The sequence below is a fragment of the Falco naumanni genome, chromosome 8, assembly GCF_017639655.2.
Source record: "Falco naumanni isolate bFalNau1 chromosome 8, bFalNau1.pat, whole genome shotgun sequence".
Classification (NCBI taxonomy): domain Eukaryota; kingdom Metazoa; phylum Chordata; class Aves; order Falconiformes; family Falconidae; genus Falco; species Falco naumanni.
This window is the reverse complement of record NC_054061.1, coordinates 57,089,903-57,103,775: the sequence shown is the minus strand read 5'-3', so window position 1 is coordinate 57,103,775 and position 13,873 is coordinate 57,089,903. Positions and strand designations below refer to the sequence as shown.

Genomic DNA, 13,873 nt, shown 5'->3' with positions numbered 1-13,873 from the left:
AGCACGAGATAATTGGGAATGGGAGCAAAAGGTGAGGCCAGTGTTCCTCTCAGATGTCCGAACGTCAAAGTGACACCAGCGTGGAGCTGGGGGCAACGAAGAGCCGTCCGGATTGATGCGGCTGGTGGAGACGGGAGCGGGATGCGAGGTCAGTGGCTGGGAAAAGCGATGCCTGAGCCGGCAGAGCAGCAGTGCCATCACCTGGAGCCCTCTGCCAACGTGCTCTTCCCCGGGAAAATCCCAAAGTGAACACAAACACACATTATTTTTGTTTTTCCATAGCCAAGACCTCTCCTGGAGCACAAAGCCTCCCCAGCAAAGGGGTCAGGCTTTATGCCAGCCTTCCTTTATGCCATAGCGTCAAGAGGCTAAGCGTCCATATGCTTTTCTTTTTTCAACCCCAAAGCATGGGTGTTGTGAGGAACACCTCCAGTGGGGTCAGGCTGGCATAGGGCACCCTAATTTTGCATCGGGGTGGTGCAGCTCTTGAGCAGAGTTTGGGGAAACTGTCTTGTAAAGGGCTGGAGGGGTCCCTGGCTGAATGTGAAGAATAAATGGTTTTGGGGATGGTGTTTGGGGCAGTGCTGGGGTCAGGCTTCGTTCAAGGGATATGGGGCTGTGGGGGGTGGTGGTGGAAAGCAAATTAGTTGTATGAGAAGCTTGGCCGGCAGGTGGAGGGAGGGGATTCTGCCCCTCTGCTCCGCTCTGGTGAGACCCCCCCAGCAGCGCTGCGTTCAGCCCTGGGGCCCCCAGCATAAGAAGGTCCATGGACCTGTTGGAGCGGGTCCAGAGGAGGCCACGACGACCATCAGAGGGCTGGAGCCGCTCTCCTGTGAGGGCGGGCTGGGAGCTGGGGTTGTTCAGCCTGGGGATGAGACGGCTCCGGGGAGACCTTACGGCAGCCTGCCAGGGCCTGAAGGGGCCGCAAGGAAGCTGGAGGGGGCTTTTTACAAGGACGTGTGGGGACAGGGCAAGGGGCAATGGCTTTAAACTGAGAGAAGGTGGATTTGGATTAGGTATTAGGGAGGAATTCTTTCCTGTGAAGGCACTGGAACAAGTTGGCCAGAGCAGCTGTGGCTGCCCCATCCCTGGCAGTGTTCAAGGCCAGGCTGGATGGGGCTGTGAGCAGCCTGGGCTGGTGGAAGGTGGCCCTGCCCGTGGCGGGGGGGGGTGGGGGTGGAACTAAGTCATCTTCAAGGCCCCTTCCAGCCCAAGCTGTTCCATCAGTCTGTGATTCCATGCAGGGTATGTCCCTTACGCGTCACACAGCACAAGCACGCAGAAATTTTATTACACACAAGCACGCAGAAATAATGCGGAAAAGCGGCATAACCGACCTGTTCCCTAAAAGACGCCGGTGCCGCACGTGCTGCCCCGCCACGCCCCCACCGCCGGCCCGGCGCGCCGCGGCCTTGGCCACGCCCTCCGCCCGCCCTGGAACCCGGCCCCGCAGTCCTCCAGAGCATCAAAAAGGTGGTGCTAGATCGGCTTAGCGTGCTCTATGTTGCGGGCGGAAGTGCGTCATGCTCGCGACGGAAGTGATGTCAAGGCGCGGCCGCCTCCTAAGGGGAGGCGGTTCTGGCTGGCGGTGGGGTGCCGTGAGGGGAAGATGCCCGTGGCGGTGATGGCAGAGAACTCCTTCAGCTTCAAGAAGCTCCTGGAGCAGTGCGAGACCCAGGAGCTTGAGGTACTGTGGTGCGGGGGGGCGCAGCACCGGGAGGGGCCCGGGGGCGCCGGGGCCTGGCTGAGGCCCCGAGTGCCCCGGCGGAGCTTCGGGGCTCGGTGTCGCTCCGCCGCGCTGGTGGCTGCGGGCCCGAGGGTTTCTGGCGGCGTGGGTCAGGGTTAGCAGTAATTCTGGTCGCGGTAAATGCGGACTTTTGTCTGAAAGCGCTGTTTTGAGAGGCTAACCTGATCCTGCAAGGACAGGTATTCATGACTGTCTTTGTGAGGTTGATAAGGGTTCAGTGTTTGAACTGGCTGCTCGTGTGAAAGCCTGCCAGAAAGCTTTTTAGAAACTTGCAAGTTGCAGACAAAACGAGTGCGTCTTAGTACAATTACGAGGGTATTTTTGGAGGGTGCGTGTGAGAGAGAAGTTCATGGGTCTCTGTGTATCTCACGTTGTTAAGAAAAAGAAGATATTGAACAGGTAAGTGGAGCACTGACCCAGGCTTGGAGAATTGCTATTAGATTGATGGTGCGTTTATTATGGGAGCTCACACCAGAGGCTTCCTCTGCGCTGCTTTGAATTTTATCACTTGATGAGTTTTTAAGTCAGACTGCATGCAGTGTTAGTGTACCAGACTGCACCCTGGGGTAAATCCAAGTGGCACCATGTTAATGCTAAAAGCTCTTCCCAAGTGATACCCAAAGAGCCTTTCTCATCTTGCAGCGTTTCCAGGGCTTTTCTAAAGGAAAAATTTACGGCTCATGCGTCCTACTGTAGTGATTTGAAAGAAGGGAAAACTTTGGAGTTTTCCTCTTTCAAGCGCTCTTTAATGATTCTGGCTTTTAGATCTTGCCGCCCTAGCAATTGAAGGGAGACAGTTGATCCTGTACATGATCACTGGCACAGCAGAACTTTGGTGTTAACAAACCACACAGCTTTGCAGTGAAAAATCCAATCCCTAAATGGAAGGGGTCCCTACACATATGGGTGTGCATCATCAAGCATCAGCTGGTGTTTCTCTGCCCTGTTTCTATGCTGAGCCCACACGCCTCTCATATTCTCAGCATGGTGCTGTAGCTTCTTGTTATGCCCTGAGTTCTGTAGAAGAACGTTAATGAAGCTGGAGGGAGATCGTTGCGCTGAAAATGAGCTATGTGGTTCCTCAAGTAATGGGCACATAAGCATAGAGAAGCAGAGGAGTGCCCTTGTACCATGTGCGAGAGTTGAGTGTGTCTACCCCTTCCTGGTGGGAATGGTTCAGTATTCCCTTTGGAGGAGCATGTGCACAGCACTTACTGCTAAGGCATGTATTAGATAAGTGTGGGTAGAGGGATACGTAGGGTTATGAGATGCTGTGGTCAGAGGACTAACACCATGTATTAACAGTCACTGAATAGCTTGCTGTGAGGAAATGTTGGTTCTTATACATTGTATTTCTGTAAAGGGAGTTACCTTTTTTGCTCCCCTTCACGTGTTAAAAGCTTCAAAACATGGGTTGATACTTGATTTGGGTAATGATTTGAACCTACCTTGCAGTGGCTTTGCCCGGCCTTTTGGCCTCTGGAGTGGTGGGAGAGTTGTGTCAGGGTGAGTTCTGAATGGTGTGGGTAGAGCTTAGCAGGCTTTGGACTTTGTTTCTGCAGCCACCCGAGGAAGTGTAACATATCCTTCTCACCTCCCTGCTGCAGAGCGTGTGGCGTTGGACCTCGATGGGTCACTGGACTTCAGCTGTGCTCTGCTCAAAGTTTCTGCTGTGTGTGCGAGCAGAGTCTTAGAGTAAATGGTAACAGATACACCCCTGGAAAACTGTTCCCAAATGCTTTGTAAAGGCTGATAACTTATTTGCTGTGCATGTCTGCATCCATATGAAGATTCTTATTGGCACAATAATATATGCTGACAGGCTTCATGTTTTAGATCGTGAGTTGATACATAAACTGTGTTTTTTGTTGCAGGATAGGTGGAGCCACAGAGCTTCCTTCAGTAAGACTAGATTATAAGTCTAGTTGCTTTGGTGGTAGTTAACTTTCCCTTCTGTTCTGCTAGTCTTCTGGCAGAGAAATTAACGAGTTTTCTCTTTAGTGTGGAGACACTAAAGGTGAACTTACACAGTTAAAACAGGTGGTGTGAATTAATTTGCTTTGTTTCACTGGGCATAATCCAAGGAACAGCTGCAGAAACCGTTGTATTTTTATGTAGGTGATGAGCCCTGGGAAGTGTGAGAATGGCTGGGGACAATGATATCTGCTCCATGACATGGCTAATCACCTGCTTTTGGCTTAGATGAGCCTATAAATCACACATGTAATAAAATCAAATAGCTGCATAACTGGCTTCCTGTGAGTGCTTGCTACACTATCCTTTGATAAATGAGTAAAATCTTATTGGAAATCTTTTTAGCTTTTAAATGATTATAGACTTTCAAAATTTTATAATTTTATTATAACTCAATTTTTTCTGCTTGTATGATTTGTGAGGTCTGAAGTGTGTCAAGTGTCAAAGCTTAGTTTCGACTTTTAAGAAGGGCAGCTCAAGTGAGTAGAGAAGCTGTGCTCTGGTGGAGCATCCTGAATTGAAATGAAGTTTAACTCAAATGAAATCATGAGTGCCTAAAAACAGCTGTTTGTGAGGAACTGTAAAGTGAGATGGTTACTGCTTTCATGAGCATAAGCTAGAACGTTAGAGTAATGAAAGATACAAGCTTACTTCATTCAAAAGAACAAACTTAAGTTTTCTAAGTAAAACTTCTAGCATGTATCAATGCAGTTTATCTTACAATGAAGAGTTAACTTGCACAACATAGCAACTGTGACAATTTGTCCAGACTTATTATGGGTGGTTGTGGAAATTGTCTTGAAGTGTTCAGTTTTCATTAAACTTGGCTTCCGGCTGTATTTTGTGAGATACTTCTCTTAAAATATGTAACCATATTATTTGTACTTGTTTTTTAGGCCCCTGGAGGAATTGCAACACCCCTTGTTTATGGCCAACTTCTAGCTTTATACCTGTTGCATAATGACATGTAAGTGGCTTGTCTTAATCTTTAGCTTCAGATACTGAATTTGTCATTGTCAGCTTGAGCTGCAGTTGCCAGAATATTAGCAATTGGTTGTGTGACTGACAAAATAGGCATTATCAATCCTAGGCAGTACTGTGGTTTGGTTTGTGGTTTATTGTTTTGGGGTTTTTTTTTAATATTAATGAAATTAAGTCTTTCACCCCTTGCTCTGTTGGGAAAGTTATTCTCTGCTGTTTGCTGTTGCCCACTCTTTTGAGCTGTAGGAAAACAGATCTGCTTTAGGGAGAAAGTTCCTTAAATAGTGAAGTTGGCTCTTTAGAAAGTGTTGAACATGTCAGTGTTTTGATTTGTAGCTTTTCAAGGCCGCATTTGCTTTGAATAGGATTGCGAGATGCTCCTTGTGTTTACATTACAGCAGGATAACTCTGAACTGTATGTGTTAGAAATGAGGGGTGCTCTTGGCTTGAATGAGCTAAAGCTGCATTAAACTGTAATCCTTTGAATGCAATCTGATGGGTTATTACAGTGTCCCTGTGTGAACTTGATTCACTGTGTTTAGGGTTTTATGTAGTAATTGCCAATTACTTATTCAGGCAGAATATTCAGCCATGTTTGATTATCAAGCCAAAGTAAGCATTGGTGTGGGGATTTGAAGTTCGGAGTGTGTTATTGCATTGTAGATGTATATTCTTCCAGGGCAAGTTCCCTGAATGCTGATACAGAGTATTAAGTTTAATGCAGATAGCCTTGGTTCAAATGATGGTGAAGTTTTAAATTGTGCTTTAGTGAAAAGCAGTGAGTCTTTTTCTCTATTTTGCATTTTAAACCTTTTGGGGAATTTGTAACCATTTCAGTTTGACTGCTATGCTCTGAAGATCAATGAGTAAATATTTCAATATGTCCACATCTCCAGAATGTATGTGACAAAGCTGGGTTGGGAGGAACATGCACAAAACAGTTTAAATCTTCGGTATGCAAAGTGAGGTGTGGGCACATGAAGAAAGTATTCTTGTACTGTTAATAAGTTAAATTAAAATATCTTTAAATGGTGTTTATTTAATTCTTTTTAATTTCTATATTTGTTTGCTTTATAATGTGCATAATATATTAACACAGTTGTACATGTATGTAACTTATAAATGTACGGGGGGGTGCATGCTCAAAAATGTTTTTCTGCTGGAAGTGCATGATTGAGATTTGGAGACCACTGATCTAAATGACAATTGATGCTATGAAAAGTTACTGTTTGTATGTGTGTTCATCAGAGGCAGCTATTCCAAAGATAAAACTGCAAAACTAACTTTTGTGAAATGCTGCCTAGGGTAGATAAATGAAAAACCTTTTCTAAACTTGGGTTAAATGAGGCAGTTAATGAATTATTTGTTGTTTTGTGGCAGTCATGTTATCTACTCTAAGAGTAACTTTGGTTTTTTACTTCAGTAGATGAAGAATGAATCTTTTAAAGCATTGAGATGAGACTGTGTTAATTACAGCATCTGAACAAATCTTTTGGTGTCCGTGTAGCAAACATTGGGTTATTGAGAAGTATTTTTAACTTAAATTTTTTTAGGAATAACGCGCGGTATCTTTGGAAAAGAATCCCTCCTGCTATCAAATCTGTAAGTACTTCATGAAATGCTGTTTCATACTAAAAAAAAGTTTCATAAAGCTCACAAATAATGACTTTTCCCCCAAGGACTCTGTTGGGTGAGTAGCCTCGGGTTTGGTTCTGTGCTGTGAACTACATGCTCAGCAGATGTGACCTGTCATCAAGATTGCAAGACTTTCAAATTGAAAATTCGCTTCACTGTGCAAACCGCCTCTACTTTATAAAGCCTCTACTGAAGAGGGAAGTATCTTTAAGCAGAAAATACGTTGTGCCTGTCTCTTTGCAATTCCAGTCAGTAGCCTAAGTGTGGATTATCCTACACGATTGGTTTAGCTGGTATGTGAGCCTGGATTGGTATAACTGATGGGAGCAGGCTTTGCTTACGTGGGCGATAAAATTTTGGTAGAGGATGGACCAGGGAGCTTGCAGCAGTGATACCTGCTAGAACAAGATTTGCCAGTGCTTGTCTGTTCATCTTTACAGGTGTTGTAGTGTTACTTTTGCAATGGGAAAGGGAAGGGAACAGAAGTAGGTTTATACAGTATGGTCACTATAGAGAATATGCTGTTCTGGATTAATTGGTGGGGTTTTTTTTTGTCACAACAGGCAAATGCTGAACTTGGTGCAGTTTGGTCAGTAGGACAAAGGATCTGGCAGAGAGACTTTCCAGGAATCTATACAACAATCAGTGCACATCAGTGGTCCGAGACTATTCAACCAATCATGGAAGCACTTAGAGGTACAGAGTGAACTTCTGTAGGTAGCATGGAATTACATGTTACCATAAATTATTTCTCTGTGCTCAAACACAAATAGGCAACTAGACAAATGACTGTTATGAAAAATCAAAGTGCTGAGGAAGATTGTTGCCAAGTTTTCGTAGGTTTTACTTAAAGGATTTTAGGTATTGGCTGTAAATAAAAAGCTCATTACAAAACCTTGTAGAAACAAACTGAATTGTTTTTATTAAGATTGTGTATGTGATTGTATATGTTCTTTCATAGTGGAATTTTGTACACTATACGTTTTGTTCTATAATAGCAAAAGAGACCATTAGTTTACCCAGTTTTAACCAGTAATCTAGGGGACTTGGCTTGGCAGTTCAGCACTTTGCAACACTTACGGAAAGATTTCTCTTTAAATGTGGCTGTAGACAAATGTTTTGTAGACTATGTAACAGTAATATGCAAAGTCTTGCTACCAGAGGGCAGTACAGACTGCTGAAAAGCCTTCCAAGTTACTTTGCAATAACAAATCCTCTGTAACTTCAGAAACAACTGATTTTTAGAGGCCTTGTTATCAAAGTAGATGTGGAAAAAAAGACATGAATAGTTTAGTTGTTTTCTCTTTTTTTCTGATTCTGAATTGTTTGATGCAAGTTTACTGCAAATGGAGAATGCCATCAGAAGCAGTTTCCTTAACTGGTTTACATACTGGTGGTTGTACCCAAGATGCTGCAAACTGCATTTGGAAGTTAAATGTGGTCTCTGAGGGGGTTTTGTCCTGGCATAGAGCAAGCTGTTGTCTCTGGCTGCTGACTGTAGTATTTCAGTGGGTTATGGGAAGGGAGGGGGAAAGTGCTAGCTTTAAGGGTGCTAGTGGTTTTACAAATGTGTTAAATGTTTTCAGATCTCCTAGTTCTGGAGATTAGTCTACTGTCTGCTCACAGTGTTCATCTCTTCTTAGATGCAACTAGGAGACGAGCCTTTGGACTGGTTTCTCAGGCATATACCTCAATAGTTGCAGATGATTTTGCAGCCTTTGTTGGGCTTCCTGTAGAAGAAGCTGTGAAAGGTACTTTGTATTTATTTACTCAGTAGTTTTTCTACAGATGATTGAGATCAGAGGGCTGTAAGTGATGGTAAATAGAAACGTGTAGAAATTCTGAAACTGCTGTAAAGAGAAGTGATGGGGCAGTGAATAGAGACAAATGTCGTCTTTTGTTCTGGATAAGTGTTCATTTTTATTGCCACTAGTTGCCGTTGGTTATCCTCCCCTTTCTCTGTGTGGAAATGTTAAGGCAATTCAATGGTGAGGGAAGAGTGAAGGTAGTCGATTAAGCTAGTCCCATGTGCTATTACTTTCATGATGTTATTTGTTGAACTACATGTTTAAATAAAAGCATTTTTATATGAAATACATGTCTTGGAGTTGTGGTGTACAGGCAGTGAACTGAGATACTTTTCTACTGGTCTTAATGTGCATCTTTATTTTGCAATTCTAGCAGTCATTAAGGTATTTGTTCTTACAAATGTAAAAATGCCTTTTCAGGTGTGTTAGAGCAGGGCTGGCAAGCAGACTTTTCAACTCGTATGGTAATGCCTAAAAAAACAGGTAGGTGGAGCTGTTATTTCATTCGTCATAGAGTTTAGCATTATCTAGTAATTAGGTGTTAGTTTTTAATTAAGAGGTTTTGCACAATACTTTAGATATTTTTTGTGGAGGCTTATGGCACTTATCAACATAGAATATTTAGAAAATGTAGGAAGTACAAAGTAGTGAGTTTGGTTTGGGGTTACAAGTAGTTTGGATAAACTACATCCTCAAATTAACTGTTTTTTAAACAAAAGCAGACAGGATATGCTATGGTTTCTCCTTCTCCTCCTCTGCTGCTGGCTCTGACTCAGTGGAACATAAGTTGGATGACCTCAAATGACATGTCTTAATCTAATAAAGATGAGTTAAAATATACCATTTTGAACTTGAGGATTTTTTCAGGAGAAGTAGAAGGTCTTTTGGCAGGGATCTAGTGAATCTTTGTGTTTTGAGGAGCTCCAGTTGTTGGTATAATTTCCTTTGCTTTCTGAAATTTATTCTACTCGATCTTTTCTTTGTCATGGTGTTGATAACAGAATATCTGTTCCTGCAGAAATACTTGGCTTTTTTTTGCTGAAGGTATGACTGTGGTAAAAATAAATGTTAAGCTGTGAAGACAAGATGAAATGACTGCTCTTAAACTGTACAGTGCAGCTCTAGAAGAAGGAGCCAAATTATGGCATATCCAAAAGGGCAGCATCTAATAGGCTAAGAAAATACACTGTTTGTATGGGCAGAATTTTTAGGCGTTCAGAGCCCAGAACATCATAATAAACATGTGCCAGGCAAGGTGTTGAAATTTATCCCTGAGGGCACATAACCAACCGGAGCCCTGAGCTTTTTATGTGATTGGGTTTTTTTATTAACTGGTTGCAAAATATGCAGTGCTTATGAGTACTGGAAACTAGATACGTGTGGGTTTTTTCCAAAAGTGTGTGCAAGAACTACTATTGAGGCAAAAGAAAGAGGCAGGAGTCTGTGATCTGTTTGAAGCTGCATGTCTAACCGCCTAAACCTTGGCTATTGTGCTTTTTAGCTATGAAGTAAAACATGATAGCTGAACAGGTTTAACCTTTTCATCCAGTTTTGGCTTGCTGTATAGAACTGTTTAAAATTGATCTATTGGTCTAAATTCTATGTTTTTCTTCAGGTGTGCTGGAAGCTTCCTTTAACAGATTTATTCCTTCATCAGGTACTTTCTGTTTATATATAATCTACTTGCATATGTCTAAATATGATTAATTAAATATGTCTAAATGTTATTAATAGAAACACAATTTTATCAGCATCGCAAAATGGGAATTGGGTCCTAGAGAAGTGAATATTGTTACTCCCCACCTCAAAAAAAAAAAAAAACAACCCAAAATAAAACCCACAAAAAAACCCCAACCAACCAAAACTGCACCCCACATGTGAACATGTTTCTTACTCTGTCTTCTCTTTCCCTCACATCTTAATGAGTGCCTGAGATTCCCCCTCCTATAGCTGAAGTAGGGAGCAGATTCCAAGAAGGGGTAGATGGCACCTGTAAAACAGTAAGATTATGGCTAAAACATCTGACTCTAGAGGCAATTGTTTCACAAAGCAACTCTTAAGTAGGTTTCATTGCTTTTGTGTGATGTGGGAGTTCTGAAGTCTCCCCTGCAGCAGAAAGCAATCTTCTGGTTTTACTCAGAGCTCAACTATAGATTGAGGTGTAGTATGTTGTATCATGCTGACTCTCAAAATGCTGTTGTCTCTGTCATTCACAACATGGTGACCGCAGATCTGAATTGGTGACTTGCTGTGTCTTAACAGTTTTCAAAAGTGTCTTAAATTGAGAGGTTTAATTCTAAGCCAATTTCAAGAGCTGGGGTCTTGCTTTTTGAAAAACATTCTCTTGATTGTCAGCCTCTTCTGTCACATACTTGCAGCCCAAAGCAGTATGTCTACTTTAACTGTATTGTGAATGCTACTGTTAACCCCTTCAGGAAGGGTAAATGCAAATTTCCCTGCTACTTTTTATTTCTGATTTTTAAATCCTAACTTATCTCCCTGGCTTCAGTCACTTGTCTTCCAACCTATTGTTAAAATGTAGTCTCAGATTAGCTGGCATTTATAGAAGGGTCTGCATGTGCACTGTGTTCTCCTGCAACCCGTGCAGCACTTTGCTGTGCTTTGTCAGATGACCCAGTAGATTTATTTGGCATCTTCTGTATGGCAACTTGTAAGGAAAGGAGCAACTGAAGAGCTCCAGGAGCATTCTTGTCAAGAAGTCTTTGTTATCCAGACTCCAATGTATGCATAAAAAATTCTGGAGACTGCTGACAACTGGAACTTAATACAGCTATCTCTGCTGTTACTGACTTTTGGACTACTTAATGTTGCAGATAACAAAAGTAATGTCAGCTAAAGCTGTGTAGGTAGGAGGTACAGTTAAAGATATAGCCCCCGTAAGACTGTTTAACAGTCTGATGCATTTAATTTTTTTCCTTACTGTTGTGATGGGTGGTATTGCAGATGGATTTACTTTCTTATTTTCGTTAATGATGCATTTGTTTTATCTTTGTAGAACCTGCTCCGGTTCCACCAATTCCAAATGAACAGCAGTTGGCCAGATTGACTGACTATGTGGCTTTCCTTGAAAATTGATTACCCTGATCCTGTATTCGGAACAACTTGGGAATCCTGTGTACTGACAGTTTTAGAAATCTAAGATTTACTTCATTTTGTATCTGTTAAACGTTGCAGCATCCCTGACTCAAATGTGTGAAGTATACAGTGTATGTTAGCCCAATTCATGTTTTGCCAAAGCCAAGCTAGCAATTGAAACAGTCCTTAACTCTTGTAATATTTATTCAGTAGGTACACAGCAGTATTATATAGTAAGGTTTTTTTATTATTGACTCATAGCAGAGAGACAGAACATTTTTCAGGTATGTTAGGAATGGAGAAGAAAAAGTGAATAATGAAGCAGGTTGGGTGTGTTGAGAAATTTAGGCTAGTAGGTTGTGTGCTTCTATGGGGAGTACTGGTTTGCTTATCACAGATCAGTTGCCTATTGAACTGAAGTACAAAGCGTGGAAGACTGCCCCACCCCTATCTGCATAGAGAAAATATTCTGATGAAATAGTAACTTAAAGAAGAAAACAATTCACAGTAACTCTTTTGCAAGTATATTTGTGGCATATTTACAATGTTTTCTCATTGGTCTTCCTAGTTTGTTAAATCTTCTGTTTTGATGGGAGAGATTTCACATTGGGCATATTTTTATAACAGAATAATTGGAGCATTTAAAAAAGGCAAATCTTCACTTTGAGGAAAAATTTCTACTTTTGGAAGGTTTTATTTGAGCTATGTAGAACACCAGATAATTTGCTGGGTAACCATACACCTTCTTGAGGCCTGTCATGTCTTGGTTCTGTAGTACAGTGTGCCAGGATCTACAAGAAACAACAGCTCTTCCCTGTCTTTAAGCTTTCTAGATTACACCTGCAGTTATTGGAGAGGAATTTAAAAAGTAAGAGGTGTCCCTGAGTAGAGACCAATTGAGATGGGGATGATATGTTATCCTGCAATGTCAGTTTGAGATATACATTTTCTGTATCGGAGCACTGCTGTGTGAATCTTTGAGTTAAGAGTGGATTTTTAGAAGCAGAAAGATGACTTGTATTCCCAGGCTTCTTATTTCTATTATGCTGGTAAAAAGACTATGGGAAAATAGTGGTGCTTTAAAAGGCAGTACATGCCTTCATTTGCTTCTCCCTCCTTTTCAGCGTCATATTCAGTGGTATCGTCAAAGATGGCAAGTGTGCCCTGTGTTGTGATTGTTTTTGTTCCAGTGTGCACTACCTACTGTACATTCTCTTGTTGGAGGGATGTGTTAGCAGGGAGGAATTATAAACTGTGCACTGCTGCTTTGAGAGCTCCCTTTATATGTAAACACTTACTCAAAATGATTATTTATTTGAAACCCACCTGACTTGGATTTCTAAATTTATCTTCAGTGATATTAAAGAACATGTTTACACTGACCTTGTGTACTTGATTTTTCTTAATTTTCCTTGGGCTACAGTTGTTCTCGTTTGGCTGTTTTTTTAATGAATTCTTATGGGGCTTATTTGGGTAGGGCTAGTTAAAGATTAGTACAACACATTACGCTTAGACAGGTATTTTGAACAGCTTTGTGTGCAGTATTTGTATCATTTTATATCTTAAAAAAGGTACCCTTCAGATGTCTTCCAATATTCAAAGGTGTAAGGTACTTGAAGAGCTAAGTGAAAATTTCCCCTTGTGTGTATGTATTGTGCAGCTTTGCAGTTGTTTGTAGCACACAAGGACAACCCTGCTTGCAGCCATGAAAATTAGACATGATTAAGGGATTACTAACCACTTGTACTTAATAAATGGTAGTAGGAGAGGAGCAACGTGGATACTGGTAGTTGTGGCTGTCTCAAATCTGGTATCGACTCTATATCAAATATAGGAAGTTTGACTCCTCTCTGCTCAGTTCTAACAAGCTCATAATTTTGAGTTCTCTGGTCTGCTGTAAAATTTAAGCTGGCTTTTAGCTTTGGGTATGGCATTAACTCGTAACTTGTCTTGAGTACCGTGCTCCTAGCCACATTTCTTTGTTTGTACTCATTTGGAATCCAAACGATCTCAGATCTTTCATCCTCATTGCCCTTTATCATGGTTTCTGGTTCACAAATACCCTTTTTTCAGAGGGGCTGCTTGTTGACACTCTTACTAGTCATGTAGTAGCTATAGCATGGCTCACAACAGCAGCAGAATATTTTCTGTTTGTTTCTGATCCTTTCCATGATTGGCACTTTTCTAACATCTCTTGAGTGCCTGTGTTCTCGGTGTTGTAATGACTGTGACTTGAGTATCTTTCGTCAGCAGTGGTAACTGGGTTGGTGTGCATTGTTGAACATTCTTATTCAGGGTTTTTCTCTCTGGTTAGTGCAGTGCATGCATGGAAAACAAATGGGCAGTGAACAGTAGGTGAAATTTCAGCATTGTACGACACTTCCAGTCTTTGTCACCAGACTTGCTTTTGACTTCTTGAATAACTTTATAATCTTGGCTTTGTTGCTTTGCTAACCTGAAGAACTTTATCAATGTTGAACATAACAGATATTACAGTAATTTATGGTAGCTTCCTCCACTCAGAAAACAGACTACCAACTACTTACCCTTAGCCAGTCCTTTTCCTTCTAGTCTACTAGTTTGTGTAGTTTTGTAAAAATCTGTTGTGTATGAAGTAGATCACTTAATCCAT

At 41.7% G+C, this 13,873-nt stretch overlaps 1 protein-coding gene across 1 annotated transcript; it reads left to right on the top strand.

The window, feature by feature from the left end:
• The first annotated feature begins 1,537 nt into the window (after nucleotides 1-1,537).
• Nucleotides 1,538-12,623, top strand: COPS8 (COP9 signalosome subunit 8). Its single transcript, XM_040604339.1, has 8 exons — nucleotides 1,538-1,687; nucleotides 4,618-4,688; nucleotides 6,256-6,304; nucleotides 6,901-7,033; nucleotides 7,981-8,088; nucleotides 8,566-8,628; nucleotides 9,761-9,802; nucleotides 11,162-12,623. Exons 1-8 carry the CDS (start codon nucleotides 1,610-1,612, stop codon nucleotides 11,239-11,241), a joined length of 624 nt encoding a protein of 207 aa, XP_040460273.1. The 5' UTR covers nucleotides 1,538-1,609; the 3' UTR covers nucleotides 11,242-12,623.
• The last annotated feature ends 1,250 nt before the right edge of the window (nucleotides 12,624-13,873 follow it).

Bases quoted from the DNA above. Each gene is read 5' to 3' on its own strand.
- COPS8 (XM_040604339.1), top strand. From the start codon at position 1,610: ATGCCCGTGGCGGTGATGGCAGAGAACTCCTTCAGCTTCAAGAAGCTC. The intron at 7,034-7,980 runs GTACAGAGTGAA...ATCTCTTCTTAG, and splicing joins AATCATGGAAGCACTTAGAG to ATGCAACTAGGAGACGAGCC. The intron at 9,803-11,161 runs GTACTTTCTGTT...TTATCTTTGTAG, and splicing joins CAGATTTATTCCTTCATCAG to AACCTGCTCCGGTTCCACCA.